Raw genomic sequence first — 13120 nt, forward strand, 5'->3', positions numbered from 1 at the left:
TGGCAGTTTTCGGTACAAGTCGAAATGGGAGCTGTTAGCCTCCCTCTCTGGTGCATGGGCACAGTGGCCAATTGCAGTGTGCCCAACACAGTGCTGCCAATTTGGACAGCAAACAACCCAAGTGCAAAATTGGTATCTTTCCGGTGCATGCTGCAATGGCAAACTGAACAGTATTCATTTATACATCATCCTGCTGTCTGGCTATGTAGCCATGCTGGACCTTTTGTAAGTGGATGTTGCGGGCTTTGCGAGTACCCATGGTTGTAGTCATAGACCCTCCCCCTCTTTAATCCCTCCAAGTTCCTCTGTACCGCACACCAGGACAGGCGAGTAAAATACTCTCAGATCATTGCTGTGCCATTCTGGAAATAGACATTACCACATCTGTGATTACTGGTCACCCAAGTACAGATTAGCAGCTCTGGGAAACTTGCGCGTGTGAATCTTCCCAAAATAGTAAGACATGAAATTCCATAACTTTGCGTTTGCAGCTTTTCATACTTCACCCATTTCACTTGAAGCTTAGTTACGCAAGCAAAGATGAGAGGAAACTGTGCAATCATCTAAACCACCTGCAGCACACCCAGCCTAGTTTTTACCGGAGCTAAAAAAAAAAATGTTTTGCTGCTTTGAGAGGGCAGAAGGATCAGTTGGGCTAAAGAAGTAATAGTCTTGCTCGTGTAATTGAGACTTTCAGTTTGTGTCCCTTTTCAGGACTTGAATTTATAATCTGGGCTGGTACTCCAGTGAAGACCTGAGGGAGTGCCACATGGTCACAGATAAATCCTTTAGAGGTGACCGCAAACCAATGTTTCTGCTGCTGGTTCAGGTTTATGATGAGCAGTCAGTTCTCCTCATACCCTGACCAACATCCTCCCTTCAATCAAAACCACCAAATGCACATTAACACATTAATTCATCTCTTACTCTATGTAAAATGGCTAAAGTATTTATCTCTATAACAGTAGTCACTCTACTTCATATCAATTTACATTTTAGAGAGGTGTGTTGACAATATAAATTCCATTTAAAAAAAAAAAAATAGTGGATATAAAAAAAGAGCCTTTATCCCAACAAACCCGTGATTAAATACAATAGGGAAGGAAATGTAGCCGACTGTATGTCTCGGCCATTCTTACCGGAAGACTATTAAAAGCGGCTGGTAAAATTGAGGATGCTGCATCACAGGTACTGGTCTGGAGTGTAGGATGCTCATCATTCTGTAACGCCCCTGGCAAAGGACCATTCAACATCCTGGACCAAAACGTCACAACCTGTATCGGGAGAGATTATCCCATCTCAACATAGGCTCTGGACAGGAAAAGCTAGTGGTGAACAATCTGATCAATAGCGGAGTTAGAAACCCCACAATTAATGAGCTTTTAGTTTATTAATTCGTGGTGGTATTAATCTGCTGTGATGAGATTCAAGCCCAGCTCCTCAGAGCATTATCTTGGGTCTCTGGATTACTAGATCAGTGACAGTACCACTATGCCATCACCTGCCGTGTTTTACTTGAAGAAGAAAACTCTGAATGAAGTTTTGATCCTCTCGTATCTCTGATCATAAGATGTGCTATGTAGATTCTGTTTTGGGCCCAAATCTGTTGTTCTTTCTTGCTTTCTCTTTCACACAGGTTCTACAATAGTAATATCTCCGTTTTGTTCTTAGTCAGCCTGCCACACATCGATTTCAGCCATGCCATCTTGAGAGCAGCAGCAGGCAGCAGCTGAGCACTGCCCCACTCTAATAGAGAGTGACAGCACCAGAGGCAGACTTATCCCAAGCTAATCTTGCACACCTCATAGGAGCTGCTCAAAGATCAATACTATTTTGCTCAATCCATGATTGTTGCTAAGCTCATTGGTATGAGATAGCTGTGGAGATGGTGTAATCTACGGGAGCAATTTAGAAAAAGGTAAATCGGCCAGAATTCCCAATCCTGAAGAGTACTGAACGGAGATGACCATTTATGTGGGAGTCAGGTGAAACTGGATCTGGAACAGTCAAATAGCCTTTCACGGCTGTCATATGAATAATATTCAGCATGTGCTGATCTCGGGGGTGGTGGATCCCATGGATCTTTCACGTTTGAAGGGAAGTCAGTACAATTAGGAGCAATTAGTCCAGAAATCTCAGGGAAAGGATAGCAATATTATAAAGAAAAATGATCAATGGGAAAAAATACATTTTAAACAGTTTCAATCTACCCATATATCAATTCTTTATTAAATTGTCACAGCGAATAATCACAGCTGTCCCAAGGCAACAGCTATTTGACGAGCAGTATAAAATGAACTTATCCATTTTTAAAATAAATTTAAAGTACCCCAATTTTTTCCCCCCCAGTTAAGGGGCAATTTAGCCCCACCTACCCTGCACATCTTTGGGTTGTGGGGGTGAAACCCACGCAGACACGGGAGAGCGTGCAAACTCCACACGGACAGTGACCCGGGGCCGAGATCAAACCCGGGTCCTCGGCGCTGTGAGGCAGCAGTGCTAACCACTGCGCCGTCATGCCGCCCATGACAAAACAGCAACGGCTAGAGAAAGAACAACAACCTACCTGGCTGACTGGTACTCTTTGATTGAGGGGTGTGGGCGAATCCGGTTTGTGTTGTTGCACAATCCCGGAACCAGTCTCCTCCAGCAGCTGAAAGCACACAACGGGATTATCACAGTTATTTGTTCCCGCAAGGCAACCGTTAGCAGGATTGGATGTTTGGAGGCGGCTATCTCTGCAGGAGGAGATGCACAGGCCGAAGGAGACGGGAATCAGAGAGCAAAAGATGGGGCCATACTTTTGAGGTCAGGGCACATTGTGACTCTCTGATGTGGTCCTTTTACCCTCAAATTTTCTTTCTGTAGCCTGGAGGATGATGATTCCTTTGATGGGGTGCAGTTTACGAGCAGCGGTCACTTTGCAGTGTTTCGTTATTTCATTGGCGATTCTCAACAATCAGCCTTGACCCAGGAGGATAAGCCTGACCCTGTCCTCAGCAGAGCACACTTTCAGGAGTGGAGTCACTGCAATCAGAATTTTAGTCCATTTCCTCTTCACTAATCCAGGGTACTGTGACCAATTTTAGAATAATTGGCCCAGCCAATGCAGCACAGATCAGGCGTCAGACCAGAGAGCTGTCTGCTGGTCCAGTTCTATTTCAACAGGCACGTTTCAGGCTGACTCAGTCCCATCTTTTCAAGACCAAATCAGGACTGAATTCCTCCCATTCTGCACCCCTCTCACAGCTGCAATGCTCCATCTGCCTCAAGTTTTTCTTTTTAAATTCCAGCAATGCCTGGTGCACAAATGTATGCGTCAAGCTGACAGAAACCCCATAGAACACGAGCAGATCTGCTCTATTGCTCCTGGCATGTGAAATGATGGACTGTTTTATAACAACATGAACATTTTAACTGCATAACACACATTCAGTGCCAGAGGTAGAATTACATTAGCTTTCCTAACAGCGGTAAATAGGCACAATTTTAAATCGGTGTTGGTGAGGGAACTTTGTACATTAACAGCAGGTTTTACATTCATACCCCAAGTCAAATAAAAGTACCGCCAAGAAAGAGAGAGAGAGAGAGAAGGAGAGAGAGAGAAGGAGAGAGAGAGAAGGAGAGAGAGAGAAGGAGAGAGAGAGAAGGAGAGAGAGAGAAGGAGCGAGAAGGAGAGAGAAGGAGCGAGAAGGAGAGAGAAGGAGAGAGAGAGAGAGAAGGAGAGAGAGAGAGAGAGAGAAGGAGAGAGAGAGAGAGAAGGAGAGAGAGAGAGAGAAGGAGAGAGAGAGAGAGAAGGAGAGAGAGAGGAGAGAGAGAAGGAGAGAGAGAGAGAGAAGGAGAGAGAGAGAGAGAGAGAGGCTGACATAGACCAGGGAGGTACCGAGTTCCACTGTGAATCTGTGTTTAATTGATCCCAACTGGAACTGCAACAGAAGCATTCCAATTGGCAACATGAACCCTGGACTAGGGACAAAACATATCCGGCAGTGGCCAGAATCCTCATCGACTCCAACTGCAGAACATGGCTGGTGAAGACAAGAGCTGATTTATCAGTGACTTCCTCACGATCAAAACGGTCACCATCAAGGATCACGCAGAAGCAGTGGCCGTTCTGTGAGGTACTAACATTAAAGAGTGGATGTGTGCCCCTCCGGACAGGAAGGTAGAAAATGGGACAGGAGAAAAGTTTTGAAAATTGGATAGCTCCATTCAGGCTAAAGGTGCAGGTTCCTATTTTGAGTCTGGATTGTCCAATGGAATCGCAGTACAACTAAAACATGGAGCTGAACTGCAATAAAAACTATCGGGGTGAAATCCATTTTCGGTCTTCCCCATATGACCCATATGAAATGAGAATTTAACCATCTTTCTATCAGTTTGCAGTTGGCAAGGGTACTGCACGAAACTGCGAAATCTGACAATTTCATGAGAAGAGGCCACAAAGAGGTTTGGTGTTGGAAATACAAACCTGGAGTGGAGGTGGTTTGTTGGGACATTTAACCCAGTAATACTTAAGTGATGCTAAATTTTCATTGAGTTTTTCCTGATCTTCTGTGGCAGATTGGCAAAGCGCACGAGAAACAATGCAATGGCCATTTAATTTTTAAGCTGTTTCTCGTTGAGTTTCTGCCAAAATCACAGAGTAGCTGAGGAAAAACCCCACGGAAATTCCAGGCAGCCGTCCCACTTCCTAACTCCATCATCCCTCACTGGTTAAGAACAAAAAGCCCACAGGACAAAAAAAAAGGCAAAACTAGCTTTAGTGTTCTCCTTACCCTGGCTCCGTGTAATTGAATAGATGGATCTGGTTCCTCCATACATTTACAAGCAACTTCTCCCAGCTCCAACAAGCTGGTTTGCGCCAGTGTGAAGTAGCCTTTGACAAGTAGTGCCAACACCTACAGGACAAACAAGCAAAGAGAAAGCAGTCAAGTCCCATTCATATTTCCAAATAATAGAGCCTGAGAGAGGACAGAATGCACTTTGTGGCATTACAGAAACAACAAAGGTTGTGCCTTCTCAGCAGGAAAGCATTCTAGGCCATGCTGCCATTCCTGTGCACAAAAAAACTTTAGAGTTGTTATTAATTGTTTTACCAATAGATGACTTAACCTGTGTCAAAAGATTTGTTCTCTTAAAAAAAGCATGTGACTGAAGTCATCTGTTTCCAATCACAAAGTGGACTGATTGTGGAACAGATTAATAAGAGCAGCTTCATTCAGTTCCATAAAACTTATGCCACAGAGTGACAGATTGGCACAACCCCCAATCCCACCCTCACCACCATTTCCCAACAAGTGAACAACCTGTCACAGCTGTATGCGGGCACGAAATACATTGATGAATCAACCGACTTGCCCAATCAGAAATCTCGAAAGAGGACTGAAATGCAGCCTCCTCAAGACTCCAGTTTGAATGAGGCACCAAGGTATCCTTTGAGAACTCAAGTTTGGGACTTGCTGTGGGGAGGCACCAGTGAAGGCTTAGGAGCAGATCTTCAGTCTGCCCCTTCCTGAGAAAGTCAATGGGCCAGAGAGACTATAGCAGGGGGAAAGAGAAGGCCAGCAAAGGCTAAAAACATTGTAAAGTGGTTAGATTTACAAATAAAATGGGCTGGTTTAGCACAGGGCTAAATAGCTGGCTTTTAAAGCAGACCAAGGCAGGCCCACCCAGCAGCGCGCGTTCCAATTCCCGTACCAGTCTCCCCGAACAGGCGCCGGAATGTGGCGACTAGGGGCTTTTCAAAGTAACTTAATTTGAAGCCTACTTGTGACAATAAGCAATTTTCTTCATTTTTTTCATTTAAAAGCCAGCCCTGTAATCAATAAACTGATAAGGCCTCACCTGTAGTGCTTCGACTCGCACTGGAGAGGGCTCATACAAGCTATTTGCTGCCCCTGTGTTGGTGTCACTGTCTGAATGTGGTTCCTGCTTTGGCAAGGTAATGATGGAAATACACAGCTGAAGCAGCCAGCCGAGCTCGAACTGTGGACTTTCCGAGTTCTCCTTTTCGCCGTCACGGTTTCCTGCTTGTTGGGGTTTCCGCCAGGAGTCTGTGTCGCTGAGACGGTGCGGTGTCCCCGAGCCACTGCTCGAGAGGCCCGAGGAGCTGGGCTGCTGCAGGAGCAGTTGTACCTCAGGAAGAGGAGCCTGCACAGAAATGATTGCCCCAAGCAGAGTCAGGGTGCACACACGCACATTGACATCTGAAGTTTATAGAAGGAAAAAGCACAATAGCTCGAGATTAAGAATACTGACATCGATCAGCTTTACTAAAATTAGAGGCAGATTCAAGGTTTATGACTGACTGTAGAACTGAAATTGTCTGGGATACAAGTGATGACTTGTGCAGTGCCAACTCTATCATAGTCAGCAGGTAAAGAAACTCTGCAGGTTTAATCTCAAATCTCTGGTACCTCCTGCAAGAGGCCACTGACATCGAGGGAGTCTGGATATTTGTCCTTCTGACAAGGGGAAATCTCAGCCAAACCTGACTGCGTCCAACATCAGGCACGTGTGCTTCCCTGTAGGAGTCATTAGACATGGGAACTAGCAGATACCCTGGCTGGTTTGTATTGGCTCCATAGACCAGCCCAGGTGGTGGGGACTCAACATTTGCTGTAACTGCACTTGGACTAGGAAGGACCTAAAATGACACACACGGTAATTGGCTAGGGTTCACATTGTAATCAGCATCCTGAGCTGCGAAACGTGCAGGAAAGTGAGAAATGCAACTGGGAAGCTCCCCCGATCAAATTAGCTGCTCAACCTAAATGCCGAGATACCGGTGAAGAATGATCAGATGGGTCATAGGTTCATACTGTGGTATGAATCAGGAGTCTAGAAATTCAATAACATAGGATCATAGGAGCAGTAGGCCATTTGGCCCATCGAGCCCGCTCCGCCATTCACATAGATAATGGACGGGCAGCACGGTGGCGCAGCCGGTTAGCCCTGCTGCCTCACGGCGCCAAGGTCCCAGGTTCAATCCCAGCCCTGGATCACTGTCCATGTGGAACATTCTCCCCGTGTTTGCATGGGTTTCGCCCCCACAACCCAAAGATATGCAGGGTAGATGGATTGGCAGCGCTAAATTTCCCCTTAATTGGAAAAAATGAATTGGGTACTATTATTTTTTTTAAAAACAGATCATGACTGATCATATACCTCTTATTTCATTTCATGCCATCCCTTGGTGTCATTACTATTGATTTCTGTTTTGAACATACTCAATTATTGAGCTACCACAGCCCATCAGGGGTAGCAGAGAATTCCAAAGATTCACCTCCCTCAAGAGTGAAGAAATTCCTCATCTCAGTCATAGCCTGCCCCTTATTCTGACACTGTGTCACTTTGTTCTAGATACACCAGCCAGGGGAAACATCCTACCTACATCTATCCTATCCCACCCCGTATGAATCTGGTAAGCTTCAATGAGATCACCTCCTATTCTTCTGGCATTCAGGAATTTTTTTTCCAAGTGCACAACTAGCAGCTAAGTATCCAATGTGGTGGGACACATATGCTCATTACGTGTTGGAACTGGCCCCCCCACATTGCTAACGGCAGAACCAGAGATATCCAGTGCCCCTTCCTGAACGAAGTCCTTTGCACATGTAAATGGTAACCTAATGCCTGTTCCGGGCTCCTTTTCAGAATTACGCTGCCTTGAATGCAGCTGGCATGAACTGTATGAAAGATAGAGAAGGAGATTAAAAATAGAAATTGATTAACAGGATTCCAGCAGTTAGTGAAAGGGTGGGATTGCAAGTAGATCACCTGCCCATTATCTCATCCAGGAAATTATACAAAACATGAAGATAGCGAGAAAAGATAACTAAAACCCAAAATGCCAGCAAAAAAATACATATGATAATTTGTGCTGCTGGGCCAGGGGAGGAAGGGTCTGCATTAATTTATTTTGTCTGAAACGATTGGTTCGTGCCCCAGTGTTCCGACTGTCCCGGTGTTTCTACCGTGATAAAGCAGCCAGATACGCAAGGAATTGTAAAAAAATAAAACCTTCTGAACTCCTCTTTCAGCCATCATAAGAAATTCCACTCATCCTGGGAATATAGAAAAACACAGACAGAAACTATAATCCCTTTAATTCCACCTGATCTGCTTGCACTTTCTATTTTCTGCTTTTCCTTTTGAAGTTGCCGTTTCTCCATGCAACACGTATCTGCCCCACCTACATCACAAAAGCGACCAAACCATCAAAACTATTTTGTTGGCTGAAAAGCACTTTGTGACATCCCAAGTCCAATAATCAACAGTTCTTCCTTTCGTCCCTGCTTCTGCTCATCATTCCTAGTTGTCTTGGCCCACAAACAACACCGGAGAAGTACTGGTAAGCATGCAACTAAATGAGGTGCACAAACCTTTGCGGCGGTTGTACGGTTTAATCTGGTTCCAAACATGGGTAAGGAGTCCGGGTTTGAGGCGACTGTATGGCACATTGGTTACCAGATTAGCAAGGCACTAATTCAAAAATAGAAAAAATAAAAACGAAGATTAAAACCTTAAACTGATTGAGAAGGGCCTCAGCAAAACATTTCAAGTAAAAGTTGGCACCCCTGTAATTTGGCACCATCAGAATTGCACTGAATCCGAGATTGTGGACTCAAATCCTGAAGTCAGGCTTGAACCCACACTTCTCGGAGGTGAGCATACCATCACTGAGGTAAACCATCAATTATACACCAAAGAAATATAGCCATGTAAGTGGATGTGTAATTGCCAATATCACAGTTCTGTCATGTAAAAATGTGAGCAGATAATTGGAGTGCCATTGCGTACTGGACCAAAACACAGACATTGGCCCACGTCAATAGGCAAAATAGAGGCCTTTACGTCACATAGCGTTTCTTAAAACCAAATATTCTAAATGAGACATATGGGAACTCTTGGACTCAAGTGATGAAAGATATTTAATGCTCCTGGCTGTAGAAAGCATAGATTTGCTTTACCTTGATTATCTGTGTAAGTGTCTGTGGGGAGGATTCCGCTACTAGAGCAATCAGCAGGCATCTATGAAGCTCCCGGATGCTGGAAGCCAAGGTTGCAGAGAAAGGTGTAAAAGCTCTCCGGTGATCATTGGCGTCTTCTGCGACAGATAGGAACTGCTTAGATCCTTCCAAAATGGCCGACAAGACTTGGAGGGCACCAGCACGGACCTGACACATACAAAAACAGCACTGTGGTAGCTCATACATGGTTCTGCAGTGTCCCAAGCTTTTACCTGCTGGCTACATAGAATTGTGACATGTACTCCGAGAGCCAGATATAATGGGTCATAACCACCTCGGGGTGGTATCACGTCAGATTGCCACACCTCACCCACTTACCTGCGCTAAAATTCTTGAGTGCCTGCGTCGCCCGACCTTTCTGACTCAAGGCAGGAGACGTTTAAGCAACACAACAGATCCCTGGGTCCAGCGTTGGGAGTCGACAAGAAACAGAGCAAAGGAGGACCCACCCCTTTAATATGGCGCTAGCTGTTTTAAAGCAGGTGAGGTTAAAGGTCCCGTTGAAAATAACAGGCCAGGAGTCAAGTCAGGTCAGGTCGGGTCAGCAGTGTGTGGGTAACAGTCTGGGTCTTTAAAATAGTTATAATGAAGTTAGAAATATTTTTATTTCATCTAACCCTTTCAGAGTAACTATAGGCGTAATACTGACAGGACCATGCAAAGTTTGCAATTTAAATTGCTTTGTCGGATGGCTCACAGCGCAGTGCAATTATCCAGGGGAAGATGGCGCTTTTGGGCAATTGCCACATAAACCCTTACCTGGAAACACCGGAGAGGGGATTCTCTAGTGCATTTTTGGGGTGCCGGCCCCCAAATCCAAAGCTGGGGAGTTAGGAAGTTTTTTTAAAATTCTTTTAGAAATTTATAATTTATAAATTTTATAATTTTTTTCCAATTAAGGAGCAATTTAGCATTGCCAATCCACCTACCTTGCACATCTTTGGGTTGTGGGGACGAAATCCACGCAAACACGGGGAGAATGTGCAAACTCCACACGGACAGTGACCCAGAGCTGGGAGGGGAATTAGGAAGTTATGGACCAATATTTTATTTAATTTTCTTCTTTCATTGGATGTGAGTATCACTGGCAAGACCACCATTTGTTCCTCATCCCTAATTGCCTGTGACGAGCCTCCATCTTGACCAACTGCAGTCAATGTGGTGTAGGTACACCCACAGTGCTGTTATGGAGGGAGTGCCAAGAGTTTGACCCAGTGACAGTGAAGGAACGACGATATATTTTCAGGTCAGGTTGGTGTTTACAGTGCAGAAGGAGGCCATTTGGCCCATCGTGTCTGCCGGCCCTTGGAAAGAGCACCCTACTTAAGCTCACACCTCCACCCTATTAGGGCCGGTTTACCTCAGTGGGCTGGGCAGCTAGTTTGTGATGCAGAACCAGGCCAGGAGCGCGGGTTCAATTCCCGTACCGACTGAGAATTCCGAATTCTCCCTCCGTGTACCCGAACAGGCGCTGAAATGTGGCGACCCGGGGCTTTTCACAGTAACTTCATTGCAGTGTTAATGTAAGTCTACTTGTGACAATAAAAAGATTATTATTATCCCTGTAACCCAGCAACTCCATCTAACCTTTTTGGACACTAAGGGACACCTAACCTGCATATCTTTGGATTGTGGGAGGAAACCGGAGCACCCGGAGGAAACCCACGCAGTTACGGGGAGAATGTGCAGACTGCACACAGACAGTGACCCAGTAAATCCTGTCTTGAAGAATCCTTTCCAATAATATATATTTTTTTATTTTTTAATAAATTTAAAGTACCCAATTCATTTTATCCAATTAAGGGGCAATTTAGCGTGGCCAATCCACCTACCCTGCACATCTTTTGGGTTGTGGGGACGAAACCCACGCAAACATGGGGAGAATGTGCAAAGTCCACACAGACAGTGACCCAGAGCCGGGATCGAACCGGGGACCTCAGTGCCGTAAGGCAGCAATGCTAACCACTGCGGCAGCGTGCTGCCCCCTTGCTACCCTTCTTAAACAAAGGAACAACATCAGCTATTCTCCAGTCCTCCAGAATTAACACTTTCATAAATTTGGTTCTATGTGACGTTGTTGGTGTGAACAGGCTTGGGTCTTCTGATTTAGGATTTCTCCATCGATGAAGCAGCAGTGCTAAATTAACAGATCACAAATTTCCAGATACACAAACCAGCAAATAAGAAATGCGTGTATAAGAAGGACTTTGGGTGGGCCAGATTACCAAGGCTCAGTGAATACAAACGGTTTGCATAAACCAGGCAGGTCAGCAAGGTACACGAGTCGGTTCTTGGCTTGTCCTGAACTAACTGATCTCTTTCAGAGTGGCAGAAGTGGCATGCACTTCGCTGGAATAGAAAATCAAAATTCACACTCTTGATCATTATCCGGTGATCCCTGGCTTGGCACTCAGGCCAACACAGCAAGGTGAATGACACCCTCACTGCTTTTCACACCTTGGAATCCAACGAAAGGATTTTTTAATTTTTTAATTTAGAATACCCAATTCATTTTTCCAATTAAGGGGCAATTTAATGTGGGCAATCCACCTAGCCTGCACATCTTTGTGTTGCGGGGGCGAAACCCACGCAAACACGGGGGGGGGGGGGAAATGTGCAAACTCCACATGGACAGTGACCCAGAGCCGGGATCGAACCTGGGACCTAGGCGCCGTGACAACGAAAGGATTTAAAGGTAATACAGGACGAAAGAAAATAAATTCCTAAACATGTGGGTGGGATTATCCAGCCCCCAGCCACGTGTTTCTTGGTGGCGTGCTGTTCATTGGCAGCAGGATTCTCTACTCCCACCGCTAGTCAATAGCATTTTGCATTGAAGCCACCCAATGCCGCCAGGGAACCCACGGGCAGTGGTGCACTGCTGTCGGGAACAGAGGGCTGGAATCTCCAGAAATGGGGCTATGACCCCACGCCGGCGTTAAAACTCTGGCGATTCACTCCCCAGTTTCCTGCAAAAAATAAAGAGCGATTCACTTACCTGCAGGGGGCTAGCAGGGACCGGGGAGCTTCACGCAGCTTTGGTTGCGGATACAGGCCCCCGCACTTCCAGTTCAGAGTCCGCAGATGGCAGCAATCTCCAGCGGCCGTGCTGAGCGCGATGGCGGACTCGGACCGCAAACCAGCACGAAGAAACAAGGTCCCCCCGATCGGCCCTGCGCCCCTACATCGGAACGGCCCGATCGCTGCCCCAGCCACCCATAAGTCCCCCCTCCCCCAGATCCCCCGCCCCCCACCAGGGCGGCCACGCACCGAGTCCGCAACTGCCGTACGAGAGGCCCGACTGGCAATACCACATTAGTTCCACGCCGTTGGGAACTCGGCCGGTCGGGTTTGGAGTATCGCTGGGTCTCTGGCAATGACCCCCCCCCCCCCAGCCGCGCAGCGTAATACTCGGGCGAGCGATTCTCTGGTCCCAGAATCGCCGGAGCGGTGCCGGGCTCGATTCGGACGGGAACTTCGATTCTCCCTCTGCCCACACACCAAACTCTATTTCGCCGCGGGGTTGCGGAGAATCCAGTCCAGAGAATCCCAACAGCGGGAGTATTCCGGCCATGATTAGGACATGCAGATCCTTTACCTTTGGTGATGGATCTTTCAAAGCAATCGTCATCAAGGACACGGCTTGTGGACCTCCAATGCCAGGGGCATCTGCAATGAATGATGACCAGTAGCCGTACAGAACTTTCTTCTCTACTGATTTTATAGTTGAAAGGAAGCTGGCCAAAGCCCCCTGACGCACTTTCGCTTGAAGTGATCTATAATCAGAATGGTAAATTGTAGGAATACACTTATTTTATTTCCACCTCTCTTCTGTAATTTCCCCCCTAAAGATAGTGACTACTGGAAACTTTACAGAGCGCAAGCTGGGCACTCAGATGTACAATGCAGTGAATTGTTTGATATGTGCTTTTGGCGGGCTTGGCTCCTAGTCACGAAAGCAACGCTGAAAAATGGTCCGAATGATTTTGATCATCAGTTTAAGGTGGCACAACAAATTCAGTGACCACTATTCAGTAATCAGGGCACCATGACAAAGGCCACTATCTGGTTCTAATTGGGCAGGA

The 13120-nt window shown here is 46.2% G+C and overlaps 1 protein-coding gene across 2 annotated transcripts in view; it reads right to left on the reverse strand.

Annotated features, from left to right (window-relative positions):
• heatr6 (HEAT repeat containing 6) overlaps nucleotides 1-13120 on the reverse strand; it is a 64015-nt gene that overhangs the window by 16241 nt on the left and 34654 nt on the right. For both annotated transcript variants that reach the window (XM_038814411.1, XM_038814410.1), the window contains exons 9-15: nucleotides 12634-12811; nucleotides 8976-9182; nucleotides 8388-8487; nucleotides 5848-6209; nucleotides 4779-4901; nucleotides 2567-2653; nucleotides 1140-1274 (exon numbers count right to left, since the gene is read on the reverse strand). In XM_038814411.1, coding sequence (XP_038670339.1) covers nucleotides 1140-1274; nucleotides 2567-2653; nucleotides 4779-4901; nucleotides 5848-6209; nucleotides 8388-8487; nucleotides 8976-9182; nucleotides 12634-12811 — 1192 coding nt within the window. The remainder of the gene's footprint in view (nucleotides 1-1139; nucleotides 1275-2566; nucleotides 2654-4778; nucleotides 4902-5847; nucleotides 6210-8387; nucleotides 8488-8975; nucleotides 9183-12633; nucleotides 12812-13120) is intronic.

This window comes from Scyliorhinus canicula, chromosome 12 (assembly GCF_902713615.1).
Source record: "Scyliorhinus canicula chromosome 12, sScyCan1.1, whole genome shotgun sequence".
NCBI lineage: Eukaryota > Metazoa > Chordata > Chondrichthyes > Carcharhiniformes > Scyliorhinidae > Scyliorhinus > Scyliorhinus canicula.